The following is a 13,299-nucleotide window of genomic DNA, read 5'->3' on the forward strand; positions in this document are numbered from 1 at the left end:
GAACATAGTTCATGGTTTGAACACTTCATTTTAAACAATACTGATATTATAGCTTTAATAACACTTTTTTCAAAAACAAAGTAATTTCCCATCAGTTTAGAATAATTGTCAGCAATAGAAATGTTTGAAATTAAATTGTCTACCTTCTGCAACCTGATCTGATTTCACATTTACTTTCTTTTGTCTGAAGTTTGCTGTGCTGCTGTCAGTAAATTATTCCACTTTTTCATTATACTTTTTCTCCTGTCTTTGATGCTCTTGGCCCCATATCTATCCACAGTACTGCATTTCTCTTGCCTTCATATTTTTGTTAGCTACTGGCACAGTCAAGGGAATAAAATCTCAAAAAGCCACTTCTAACCACAGACTATACATGAGGAATGGCAGTACAATGTCAAATTAATAAAATTCAAATGGACATTTTCATTCCACTAGAGAGAAACCACAGTAAGGTCAAAACAGAAAGACATATCAAAGGATCAATGTCTCCTCAACATTTTTCTTTGCCTATTCTGATCTCTTTTCACTCTTATGATAATTTTTTCTCGTAATTACTGTTGTCAAGTATGGCATAAGCTGATACCTAAAGATAAATAAATCTAATGGCATATACTAGCCATGCTCTGCTATAGATGCAAAATAGTACTTTGCTAATAGCAAAAAGGCAGAAGAAACTTAAATCAATAATGTGTGTTGGCACTACTCACCTGAACCTGTTGCTTTTGTGTATTCAGCATATTAGGATCAATTGATAATGGTCCCAGCACACTGACCATTAGCTCCTTTTCTACAAGCCAGTGCTTTAGCTGAGCTTCTGCTGTTTGGAACTGGATCAGGTAATTTGAAGACTCCTCCAGTTTTTGTTGTCTCTCAGATGTAACTTTATTGAGTTCTTTCCATTTGGAATCTAACAATGATAATGTTAGCATATTGCAAGCATGTTCTAGCAGATGGATTGTGAGACAGCAGACCATATATGAAACATAAACAGCGCCCTCTCATGAGGCTTCATGCTGATTAACTCCAGATACCTTATTGCAGTGACTCTGCAAATAACATCTTTTAAAAGTCAGACCCATGTACACTTGGATGACAGTCAGCCACATGTGGAATTTTTAGAGCAATGGATATTCAACATGTAATAAAATTATATTAGAATATTACTGAATGAAATACCCCCAAGTTTAGGCTTTGGTCTCAAATTATATAGAAGGCAAAGGGTTCTACTCAGTTATAACTCAGGTGCCTGATTTAAATAGACAAATCTCCCTGCTTATTTAGTGATAAAGCCCCATAAGTTCTCAAGGGTGATCAGAAGCCTGAACGTAGGCTTCAACTCTGAACAGCCCTCTGGAAAAGCCTAGCTCTTTCGGATGCCTGTAACATCCATCTGAAATCATTCATCTAAAACATCTAAACCAGGTACCTAATGATGAGCAATGAGAATACTTCTGCACATAGCTATTTCAAAAGCACTGGGTGACCTTAGGGTCACACCTTGCCAGTCTGTGGTCCTTTCCACTATGGCAAGTGGCTTCCAGAGCAGCCTCTGAGTCTTAGTCTTGTAACTTCCCCCTGCCCCTCTATGATATTGTCAGTGCTTGCTCAGTCAGCTCTGGTATTTTGCTAACTCTACTTGTCCCTGATCTTCATCCCTGTTTTTTACAGTTCCTTTTGCTGCGTCACAGTGCTCTGCTCATTCTGTATTAATCCCCTTTCAACACAACAAGAGGTCTGTTGGAGACCTTACCTGCTACTTAAACTTTTCAGTTTCACTTAAAAGAAGGACAGACTGGAAAAACTCTCAGCTTCAAAATTGCTGTTGGTGTAGCAATGGAAATGCCTATCACTATGAAACAAGATTGACATGAAATGGCTACTGATCTATAATTCACTTAAAATATGACTAACATAAAAAGAATTTTTAAAACTCAGGACAGTTAGGTACTGCAATATCTCAAAATCTATTGACTAAACATGGTCATTTTCTTTTTTTTTCCATTGGATCTTTTTGAAAATTTTTAGCAAAATTTATACAGTTTTAGAAAACAGCAAAAACCACCAAACCCACAAAATGCCAAAAGCCACCAGTTCATGAGAAAATACATTCAGAAGAGCACTACCAACAACTCAAACCATTCTCTACATGAAATTAGAATCACCTTAATTTGTTATATTTTGTAAAAAGAACAAAATATATATGTTGCTTGTAACTGGCCAGTCAAGTTTTAGCTGCCCACCATTTTAAAAAAGATAAAGCCTCTCAAACAGGGAGTCAAGATATAGCCTGTGCAATAATACAAATTCAAAGCCCATGGACATCACTGGAATTACTTCAGATCTACATGCAAATGGAGTCATTTCCACATAATTTAAGAGGTAAGAGGAAACAAGTTATTAAAAGTAATTGTTATTGCTAATAAATTTAAAAACTTGTAATAAAACAACTTCCAAATCAGTCTGAGCAATAATATAGCTTTATTGAAGTACCTATTTTATCCAACGTTTGTCTCCACTTAGGTGCCTCAGGAGAGTCAGGGTTCTTCTCCAACAGCTCTGTAACTTTGTCCTTTAATTCCTGCACCTTATTTGCACTTTGCTTTAATTCAGTTTCAAAAAGCTGAAAATTTAGGTGATAAAATAAATAAATAAGAGACTAAAGAAGAATGATAAAGTTTGCAGTCCATAATACTGAGGTACCAAACATGAATATAAAAAAATAAATATCTAGCCTGTATATACTACTTTTTTGCTATGAGTCTCAAAACATGTTACAGTGACATATGTTGCTAGTCAATCTTTTTGGAAGAGAGAACCTGACAGATACAAACTATAGTAATAATTATTGCTTAATTTGAACAAGTGACAGAACTAGAAGAATTCAGATAAATAAGATTCACTAGGCCCCATCATATTCACACATATTTGGAATCTCTTTGTGTACAGAAAGCAAATTGACTAATGCAAAGTACTGCTCACAGCAGAAATAACCCAGCTAGCTCTGACAGAGAGGAGTGTGGTGTGGCCTCGGTAGAACTCCTGCTATCAGAGACAGACTATTTTGTGTAGATCCCCTAAACCCATAGTTTAAAGAGAATCAGTTTTAAGTGTAAACATAACAGAAGACTGAGATACACCAGCAAATCTTAATTAATACTGTTCTTGCAGACAGAATGTTTCTTACATGCCTGGCAAAGGGCTCTTTTATGAATGTTTTTAAGTAACAAAGCTTGCCTCATGCTTGTCAAGCATGCTTGTCAATTATCCAAACCCCACAAAAATAAACACTGAACAAACTGTACTTGATTTAGAACTTCTAGTAAAAGGTCCAATGCATCAGATGACTCTTGCCTGAGCACTTGCTCAGTTTTCCAACTATTTGTGAATACTTTTCTATTACTATACTGCAGGTTAGATGACCATGATAGCTTTGCACATTCTCTGTTAAGAAAAAAGAGCTGGTTTCCTTTCATACCTAGTCTGAATTTTATGACTGAATGTTAGCCAACTCTAAGGAAGTTGGTAGATGGTCAGGTTAATTTTTTAGGGTGACCCGCCAAATATAGAAGAAACTCAGTTAAATCTAATTTTGTCTTTGTTTATATACAATCACAAGCAAGAAAAGAATTTTCGCTATCCATTAAATTTCCCTTTACAGATGAACCTTACATGTGTAAATATTGTCCTTCATTGCTAGGGGAGCATATGTCTCCTATGCTGAAACAGGACAGAAGCTTACTGCTGATTCAGTGGTTTTCTCATATCAGTTATAAAGGGGGAAGGAGGCTGTTGTGCAGCTATATAACTTAACAAGCATGACAGGGCTGCTGAAGAGAAACACTGCCTTGGAAGACACATAAGCTGCTGCAGCTGCAGAGAGCGGGAGGTCTGTGGAGCGTCAGTGAGCCAGCAGCTGCAGAAACAGCTTTTGGACTGATACAGACCTTCAGATATTACAAGTAATCTATTATATACCTCTAAACCACTAAGATCAAAAATGTTTATTGCATAATCAGTATATTCAAACTGTCCACCATAATTATTATTTTCTGACCTGCAAAACTCATTCTCTCTGACACAGTGCTCCTTTACTCCACTGACACAGTTTGCCAGATTTGCTCTAAGCCTGACTAATATGCTTAGTAGGATCATTTAAATACTCTCTGCGACATTAAACTAGGCTGAGATCAATTATTTCATAGCATCTGCCTAATAACTACAAGAAAAAGTATTTGTTTGAAGGCACAAAGTACCTTATGTTGCTCGACTTGGGCTTTAACTGCTTCACTATCTGTTGGAGCAGCTTCCCAGTCTGATGCAGTTTTGTCCATTTTTTGCAACCAATGCATCATTGAGGCTGATTCTTCCTGAATATTTTGCATTTTTGAAAGCATACTTTCTAGTTCTGAAATCTTTTCATTCAATAAAACTCCCAAATCTTCATAGCTGTGATTTATATTAGACATAGCTTGTTGAACAGTTGTCAGTTCTGTAAAGAGAGGTGCACAAAGACTGTGTTAGAAATTACAAGCCTTTGAAACAATACTGAATGTACTGAAACAGTATTGAACAGTATTCTTAGCTACACTAGCTAATAGTCCCCCAAATAAGAAGTCACTAAATATGTTGGAGTTACTTCCAAAGCACTCTAAGTGTGGCAACACTACACCTGAATAAGCTAATATTAGTTCCTATTTGCAGGAACTTCTTATTTCACAGAAATCATTATTTCAAAACATACAAGTGTACAGACATGTTTCAATCTTTCTACCCTTTGCTGTTCTAGTATTTTAAGTAACAATTTAATGACCAAAAGTTGAATGTACCTGGCTACAATTCAGCTACTATAAAGCCCTTATATAAAAGTTCCTTTGTTTCTATAAAAGAGTTGGTCACAGTGATACAAATGTATATAAAATGGGTGTCTTTGTATACAAATATTTGTATATACGTATGTTGTCAATGCTGATGGGTGTTAAAGTTTCAATCCCATTGAAAGGTATTTCTCAAAAGTCATGCCTTATATTAAAATAGCCACCCCTGTATACATTTATAAAAGTACATATTGATTCAGAAAACAAGGCCAGATTTGGTTGGTCCTCAAAGAAAATAATGAGACAGATACTGTTATAATTACTTACAATAGTCAATGCCCTAGTCAATGTAGTTGTCTTATGTGATGGTGGTGTGAAATTTCAGTCTAATAATGACTGCTACAAGCAGATTTATGTATAAAATTTAAAAAATACTTCCATATTTAACAGCAATAGGCAAGCAACATTTCTTTATCACATACTGAAATTTTTACTGACCTTTATTTTTCAAGAAGTCCTGAGTTCCTGGAGCTCCTCCTTCACCATTTAAAATTGTGCCACCTGTGGATCAACAGACATTAAGCCTCTTGCTTATCTGAGCCTTTTCCCACCAAAACCCCAGCACTTCATTTCCTCTTCAAAGCAGCATGATCCATAGCTGTCATTACATCAAGAATGAAGCTCCAACCAGCCATAAGTGGTCTCAGGCAGAGCATGTGCATATGGGTGGGGTGTACATGCATGCACTTCGAAGGGTGCACTTATCTATGATTTATCAGCAGTCCTACTGCTTACAGTTCTGGACTAAACAACTCACCAGGGCCAAAGGTTTATTCCCTACCTGTGAGGCCTATTCACATCCAGATTGCTAATATCACTGCCTTCCTCTCTCCCAAAGGATCCTGTTCTCTACTAAGAACACGGTTTTACCCAGCTGTGATGGGTGTAGCTTGGGAGAGGACAAGCTGGCAAATGCTGCCACTAAGGAGAGCACTAAACAGCAAAGAGTCCCAGAGCCCTTATTTCAGACACCCCAAGCAAAGACACTGCTTACTTGGGGCACCTGTACCCACCAGGGAAGCAGTCGAGATACCATTCCTGGAGGTATTTGAAAAACATGTATATGTGCTGCTTGGCGGCATGGCTTAGTGCTGGACTTGGCAGTGGACCTTAAGGGTCTTTACCAACTTAAAAAGATTCTACATGCATTGCAACTCTGCACAGAAAGTTCTTGAAACCAACTGGATTAATCCCTCCCTATCTTGTCATAAGCAAGATTCAAGCATGTGCTCCGTGATAGGAATTTCAATGTGGCACTCTTACACCCAAAGTTCTTACTGTCACTTGGAGGCAGCCACTCACTGAGGCTGCCCTGCTAATTAACCATAATATCAGAGCCTCTGAAACCAGAGCTAATGGGCTTTGTAAAGTGGAGTCAGACCAAAGAGCAGGGCCATGTGACCACACTGCAGAGAACTGCAAGGATAATCACTTCCCACTCTCCTGCACATATGTATTCCCAGAAGAGCAATTAGCAGAGGAAGATTAATGGTTGCCTTGGAAAAGGCTATGCATCTACCCCCCAGTACCAGCTGGACAGTGAGGACCACATTAGTGGCAGCTGGAGGATGGCAAGAGAAAACAAACCAGATAAGAGAAGTTACAGGCTCCAACCAGAGCCCTGTAGATCTTCACGCTCTTTTAGCTGGACTCTGGTATTTGTAACTGCGATAAAGTGATACACAGTACAGCTCTTGTCAAGAAGGGTAAATATTCTGGTCTGGAGCTGCTCTTATGTGTTAGGTATTTAACTAGATTTTCTATCTGTATGCATAGGAGTAGAAAAGAGGCAGAGGAATGAGCCCAAATAGATCATAGAAGATTCCAAAAAGTTCTTTGAAAGATTGTTATTGAAAGTTCAAAAGAAAAAAAACAAAACAAAGGCAGAGGCAGCTATTACAAAGAGATACAAGAAAGAAACTGTTCTGCTTTTGCCCAATAGGTACCTTCTGAAAGTCCCCAAACTCCCAGTCATTTGCAGATGACCAATGAAGGCCAAAACACTTGAATTTATTTCCAGACCTAGTCAATTCAAGAACTGACTGAAAATGTGCTTACTGCCATTAAAACACCCCATGTCCTTGAACTATGCCTGGAATGATACTTGGCAGAATTACTGGTTTCTGTAAAAGAAATTAGTATTTAGCACTAGAGTAAAAAAAATCATGGAAATAGATTTGCTGTCTTTAAAGTATGATTACCAGTAGAATTTATCTGAAGATCTATACAGAAAACACACTTTGGCCCAGGAAAATCACGCTGAGATACAAAGTTGATTCCCTTCTGTGCTGTTGTTTCAACTAAAACACTGACTAATAATAATTACGATATCATATTAGGATGAGTAAGTTGACCTATGCTCATTTTTTGGGCCTCACTACCCTTCTAACACAAACTCCACGACCCCACAAACCTTTCTGTGTTTGCTTGGTGTCACAGAATAGCCTGTTGGCCATTAAATAGGTATCTCTGTGCAGGTACATCAGAGTTTGTAAAACAAGGCTTGTATTTCTCCTACTTGCAGAGTTGATGGATATGTGAAGCACAAAACACTGACCAGAAAAATTCAATTTCTCATTCTCAGAAGCTTTCTGGGATGAGGTGAAGACAACTGCAATACTGTAATTTTATTCACTATCTGGGAATTACATAACAGCTCTAGGACATATTAAACCTTTACATCAGTGCACTTTTACATTATTATGGCAGAATAAAACAATGAGAATGTGTGCTGAATTACTGTAGCAGCTAGGCAGTTTAAACAGAATCACAGGAAACAATGATCAGAAGAGACATGGCTAAATGTTTTCTCACAAGCCATAATATTCAGAATGCTAAACCAAGGATGAAACAATATTAATTTTTGTCTTAAAGGTTTTAAAATTCTTGGAATGTTAGGCTTACCCGATTATACAAAAGCATACCTGATTTGGCAACTGCTCTCAGTTTTGCAGGAGAAGTCACAGCAGTGATTAAGTTACACAGCAAAGTTCCTCTGCTATTCATTTTCTGCAGTTCAGGTGCCTTTAATGTCCATTCATCTTTTAAATTCTGGTTAAGAAAGACAGTAATTTGTTCATTACTAAACTGACTTCAGACTTTAGAGAATTAGCGTACAGAAAGGAACAACTTTACTGCTTGAGAATCTCTTGTGAAACATACAAAACAAATGGGAATGTAAATGCAGACTGCAAGCCCCCTACTCCCAATTACTCTGACTGCTTACACTTTAAATCTGTATTTCAATATTAGTAATAGATGCCTTATTTCCTTCAGCCAGATTTCACTTCTCCTACAAAGGCTTACCAATGTATCTTCCAAAGGTTTCTTTAACTCCTCTGTATTCAGAGAGGGCTGTGCTGCTGGAATTCGTTCTGTCGTCTCCTTTATCCATTTCTTTAATGATTCTACTAGGAGCTCAAAAGCATCCATTTGTTTCTGACAAGATGACACATCCTCTTCTCTAGACAATTAAAGACAAAGGAATGACAGTATTCCTTCTAATATTTAAACCAACAAATATTATTAATCTGATATTACTATTCCTAAATTCAAAGTATCAAAAGGCTAATTTTATGGATATAAGCAGAATGTGCAAAACCTAGTCTTACTGCAAATGTAACTTCTGTGGAATTTCTCCAGCTTTTCTTTGCAAATTGATGCCAAATAATACTCTAAAGCAATAAACACAAGCAGCAATTTATGTTCTGTCATGGAAGGGGAGAAATAGGGTTTTCTTAAAATTGCCAAAATCCTGTAAATGTCACAAAAATTTGAACAATTACTTATCTTTATGGCCTTTTTTAGAGCTCTTGAGCCAGACAGGCTAACTACAGAGGCATTTTCAAACAGAATCTTTTCCTTTCAATAAAAAACTCCTTATTTCCTCTGGTCAACCACAATGTCTTGAGATTGCATACAAAAGGATAGCAGTAAACACTGTAAATACATTCACACTGTGTTATTAGCTGAAGTGGAAACACTTTTATTATTCAACTTACTTTTCTTTTATTGTCTCCTCTACCTCTTTGAATTTCTTTGACAAAGCATTTACTTTTTCTAATACCAGTGCTTTATCTCCAGGACGAGCATGGAATGAAAGTTCTTCAAGGAGCTGCTTCAAAACTTCCAGATCCTTCTTGTGTTGTGCCAACTCTACACCAGCTTCCTGCAAAATATGATTACATTCATCATATTAGACTCTACAATCACTTGTTCAAAATTAAACTCTTGACTTTAGCTAACCAACCAATGCTGGGAAAAAAAACATGCCTTGTTTCTTGTTCAATCACTTAGATGAGTTAGACTGAGAACGCACAACACGTACCAATGGAATGCTACAGTACCTGCATGTATTGAGACACTTCACTAACATCCTTTCTTGGTGCCTCCGTCTCACTGAGTGCTTGATTTTTCTCATCTAGAAATGACTGAAGTTTTGTTGACAGACCTTCAAATAACTCCACTTTAGTCTTCAATTCCTCCATTTTCATAAGCTTCTCCCTATGTTTGTTACTTGCTTCAGAAAACCGTCCTGCAAGTTCACTCATTTTAGCTTGCAGCGTGGATGCAGTGGATGGATCTGCTGTTTCCATGAACTTCTTCACTTTCTCATTCATAGTGTTTATACTGCTTTGGCGACCAGCAATGTCTTGTTCTAGCATCTGAAACATACAATAACTACTTTGTATTACTTGCAATTAAATTTTAAGAAGTGAAATTCATCTACCATATAATGCAACAAATCACTACAGCTAGACCATCAGTGTAATCTATTTCAGCTACAAAATCCTTATGAACAGTTTCACTTCACACAACAGTTCTCTTTAGTATTTTGAATCCATAAAAAGTGCCAACCTAAGATTTTAATTCTTTCTTTAAATCTGAATTATCAAACAAATGTTTATTTTTTCAAAGAATGCTACTTACAATGCTTTTACTAATAATGTCCTGAATAGCAGCAGAATTCAAAGGCACTTGATCTTGCTCTTTAAGGCTCTTTTCAACTCCTTCCATCCAATCCAGCATTTCATCCAAACCATCCTGCACACTTAGGGATCGTGTCAGAGTTACTTGAAGCTTCTCATTCCTTTCATTCACAGATTTAGACAAATTGTCATATCTTTCCACAATATCATCTGATAAAGAGAAGATATATTTCAATTTTTATCTCTAGGCAAACTAAGCTTTTAGCTTACTTCACCAGCACTCGCCAGTTGAGTCAAAAATTGCTACGTTAGAATGAAGAAAATAGAAGTCAGCTTTAGTCAGTAAAAACATGGAAACAAAGACCAACAACTTCAAAAAGAGTCAAAAATCACACTGGACAAGGGAAATGAGGGAGTAGCATATAGCTGTAGTGCTCAGTGTTAGAAACTGGTTTCCATGTAGCTCTAGCTTAAGGCATCTGTTGACTGTACCCAAGAAATAAAACAGCAGAGTATTGAGACAGCTCTTCTATAATTATGTTTCTTATGTTATTGTGAGATCTGAGAGGTTCTTCATTAGACATCCAACACTTTCGAAATAACTCTCTGAAAGTTACAAACTCCGTGTACCTCCCATAGAGTTTTATCACCAACTCCAAAGAGTCAAGCCACAGCTGTTTTATTTTGTTCTGCAACTTATTTATGGGATTCCATGAGGAGACAGCTGTGTGACACACAGAAAGTGTCTTCAAACTTCAGACAGTGGTGAATGTCATGCTGTGCTACTTCCCACAACTGATAGGAAAGAGGTGTAGGTGGTAAAGTTTTGGTGGTGGTAAGTGTTTGCTAGGGACAAGTTTTTTTGGCTCATGTGAGAGGAGGTCAAGGACTGCCCCATGGGAGATGGTTACAGCCAACTCCAGCTGACCCATCACAGGGCACAGCTGAGCTCCTCAGCCAAACTGGTGGTGCCACTGGAAAAACATATTTAAGAAAAGGGAAAACACTGCACGGGACTGAGAAATGAGGAAAAATAAAGTATGAAAACAGCCCTGCAGACATGAAGGTCAGAGAAGAAAGAGGGAGAAGAGATGTTCCAGGTGCTAGAGCAGAGATTCCCCTGAAGCCTGTGGAGGATGGAGGAGGAGATAAACACACTGCAGCACGTAGAGGACCCAGGCTAGAGGAGGTGGATATTTCCTGAAGGAAACACAGCCTATATCCACACTAGAATAATATTAGCCCAAAAGACTTCAGCCTGCAGAGAGGTCCCTCACCAGAGCAGGGGAAATATGTGAGGAGGAAGCAGCAGCAGAGAAATTATGGACTGACCACGAGCATCCATTTCCCATCCACACTGCACTGTTTGGCAGGGAGGAAGGGGGACCAGTTAGGAAGGAAGGAGTAATAGTAAGCCTGGAAAAAACAATGGGGTGGAGGAAAGTGTTGCTGTAATTTGTCTTTGTTTCGCGTTTCCCAAACCTATTTCATTTAGCAACAACTGAAAGTTAATTTTTGCCAAGTCAAGTCTATTTTCCCCATGACAGTAAAATGTGAGTGATCTCCCCATCTTTATCTCAACCCATGGGCTTCTCTATCTTAATTTTTACTCCTGTCCACTTGAGCAACAGGAGTGAGAGAGAAGGTGGGTGAGCATCTGGCACCCTGCCAAAGTCAACCCCTTCATAGACAGTTCCTTAAAGTTAGAAGGAAGTAATTCCTAAGCTAAGAAAACTTCAAATAACTGCTTGTAAACAGATTCTTTGGAGTCATATTTCTCTGGAGAATTTATGATCCCCAGCAAATCACTACCTCTGCTCAAGCAATCCCTATTTCTGTAAAAAAAGAAAACAAAATGAAATGTCAGTGAAAAGCATATGGATCCACGTAGGAGAGAGATCAACAATAAAATTACTGTGTTGTAATGACTTATGACTCAACAAAACATGGATTTAAACAGTGACATAAGAATGTGGAAGCTCTGTAATTTTTTTCTTCCAGAACCTGCGTGCAGACACAAGTGATAAGAAGAGGTACTAAGAAAAGCAAATATTTTACCCAGTGTTTTCTGAATCTCATCTTTGTCTGGTGTCAACTCTCCCCTTGTGTCCAATAACACTTCAGCAGCTTTTTTCAGTTTTTCTACAGCAATTTGGTGATTAGACACTTGTCCCTGAAGAACCTGTAAAATTCCACTATTATCAGTTATGCTTTTCAGTACAGTTGATATTTACATAAGCAAGACTTGAGATACATCACAGAACCTAAACTAAGTGCTGGGGATAAACTAACTCAATTTGTGACCTCTCCTTAAGAAAAATCCTGACCTGTGGTTATGGCAGCTGTTAACCTTCTGGCCCTTGTTTTAGTTCATTCACCATCTTTTTTACCTTATGTTTTAGAACACTTGTCTGACCCAACTTATTTTTATACCTAACTCCAAACATGTCTTTTGATTAATTGTTTCTAAAGACCCTTTGTACAGACGATTATAAACACATTTTTCAGTTCAGCATCTAAGAACAATTCAGAGGGAAAAGCGTACAATCAACAGCAGCAGTTACACATTCACCAGCAGTGGTATCGACAAAGGATCAGGCTGATATTTTAGCACAAACAGCTGAACAGCTTGAAACAAGATGATTGCCTTCACAGCCAGGTACCCCTGTGTGGCTGAATTTGGCCTAGGTTTGTCCATCTAACCAAGGAACACATGTTCAGAGACTAGCCCAGCCATGATTTTCTCCAGACTCAACAAAGTTCAAAGACAGTAAGGCTGAATCAACATCTAGTGGCTTCACCTCTCTAGTGTGTAAGAGTACTTTAAGGTAAATAATCTTTAAATTATTTCAGGCCTCTGTGCTAGTGTTTATTTTGATTCACTTGAACCTTATACAAGTCCAAAATGAAGGGACATCTCATTTATTTTTTGAATATTCATTGATACTCAATGAATCAAAAGGTAATCATATGTGCCCTGCCAGCACAAAGTGTTGTCAGTGCATTCATCACTGGTACCCAGAGCATAAGAGTGTGCCAGAGCGCAGTTCATCATCTTACTGACCCATCTGACACAATGAGTCTCCAAGAGGCTTAGGCTAGTGTTTGTGCAGAAAGGAAAAACAAAAAGGAAAGGAAAAGGAAAAAAAACAAAGAAAAAGAAGATGTACCAGAAAACTTTGTATGCTAACAGAAGGCAAGCAAGCTGATGCCAGAGGCAGTGAAGAATATTCTGAAGAACAGTTAATCCCCATAAAAAGATTAGACCTCACCATGCTGCCAAGGTCTGTGTCTAGCTGGATTATCAGCTGCCTGTTGGCTACAAGGGACAGCTTTAACTTTCAACACCTGACTTCCTCAAAATACTCTTTGTTTTGCTTTCATTAATTGGCTTGCTTTCTTCAGCCTCCTGCTTCTTCTATTCCTTTGAATCTTTTGACATTTTGTACCCTCTCCGTTCTTCCCAGCTCATAGTCATTGAGTGCTCTTTTGTATGG

At 37.9% G+C, this 13,299-nt stretch overlaps 1 protein-coding gene across 1 annotated transcript in view; it reads right to left on the reverse strand.

Moving 5' to 3' along the window:
• The window catches only part of DST (dystonin), a 249,625-nt gene that overhangs the window by 78,855 nt on the left and 157,471 nt on the right, over positions 1-13,299 (reverse strand). The window contains exons 47-56 of the mRNA XM_058836371.1: positions 11,861-11,984; positions 9,804-10,012; positions 9,221-9,538; positions 8,876-9,042; positions 8,181-8,337; positions 7,799-7,925; positions 5,313-5,375; positions 4,254-4,489; positions 2,491-2,620; positions 708-907 (exon numbers count right to left, since the gene is read on the reverse strand). Coding sequence (XP_058692354.1) covers positions 708-907; positions 2,491-2,620; positions 4,254-4,489; positions 5,313-5,375; positions 7,799-7,925; positions 8,181-8,337; positions 8,876-9,042; positions 9,221-9,538; positions 9,804-10,012; positions 11,861-11,984 — 1,731 coding nt within the window. The remainder of the gene's footprint in view (positions 1-707; positions 908-2,490; positions 2,621-4,253; positions 4,490-5,312; positions 5,376-7,798; positions 7,926-8,180; positions 8,338-8,875; positions 9,043-9,220; positions 9,539-9,803; positions 10,013-11,860; positions 11,985-13,299) is intronic.

Source organism: Poecile atricapillus, chromosome 3, assembly GCF_030490865.1.
Source record: "Poecile atricapillus isolate bPoeAtr1 chromosome 3, bPoeAtr1.hap1, whole genome shotgun sequence".
Lineage (NCBI taxonomy): Eukaryota > Metazoa > Chordata > Aves > Passeriformes > Paridae > Poecile > Poecile atricapillus.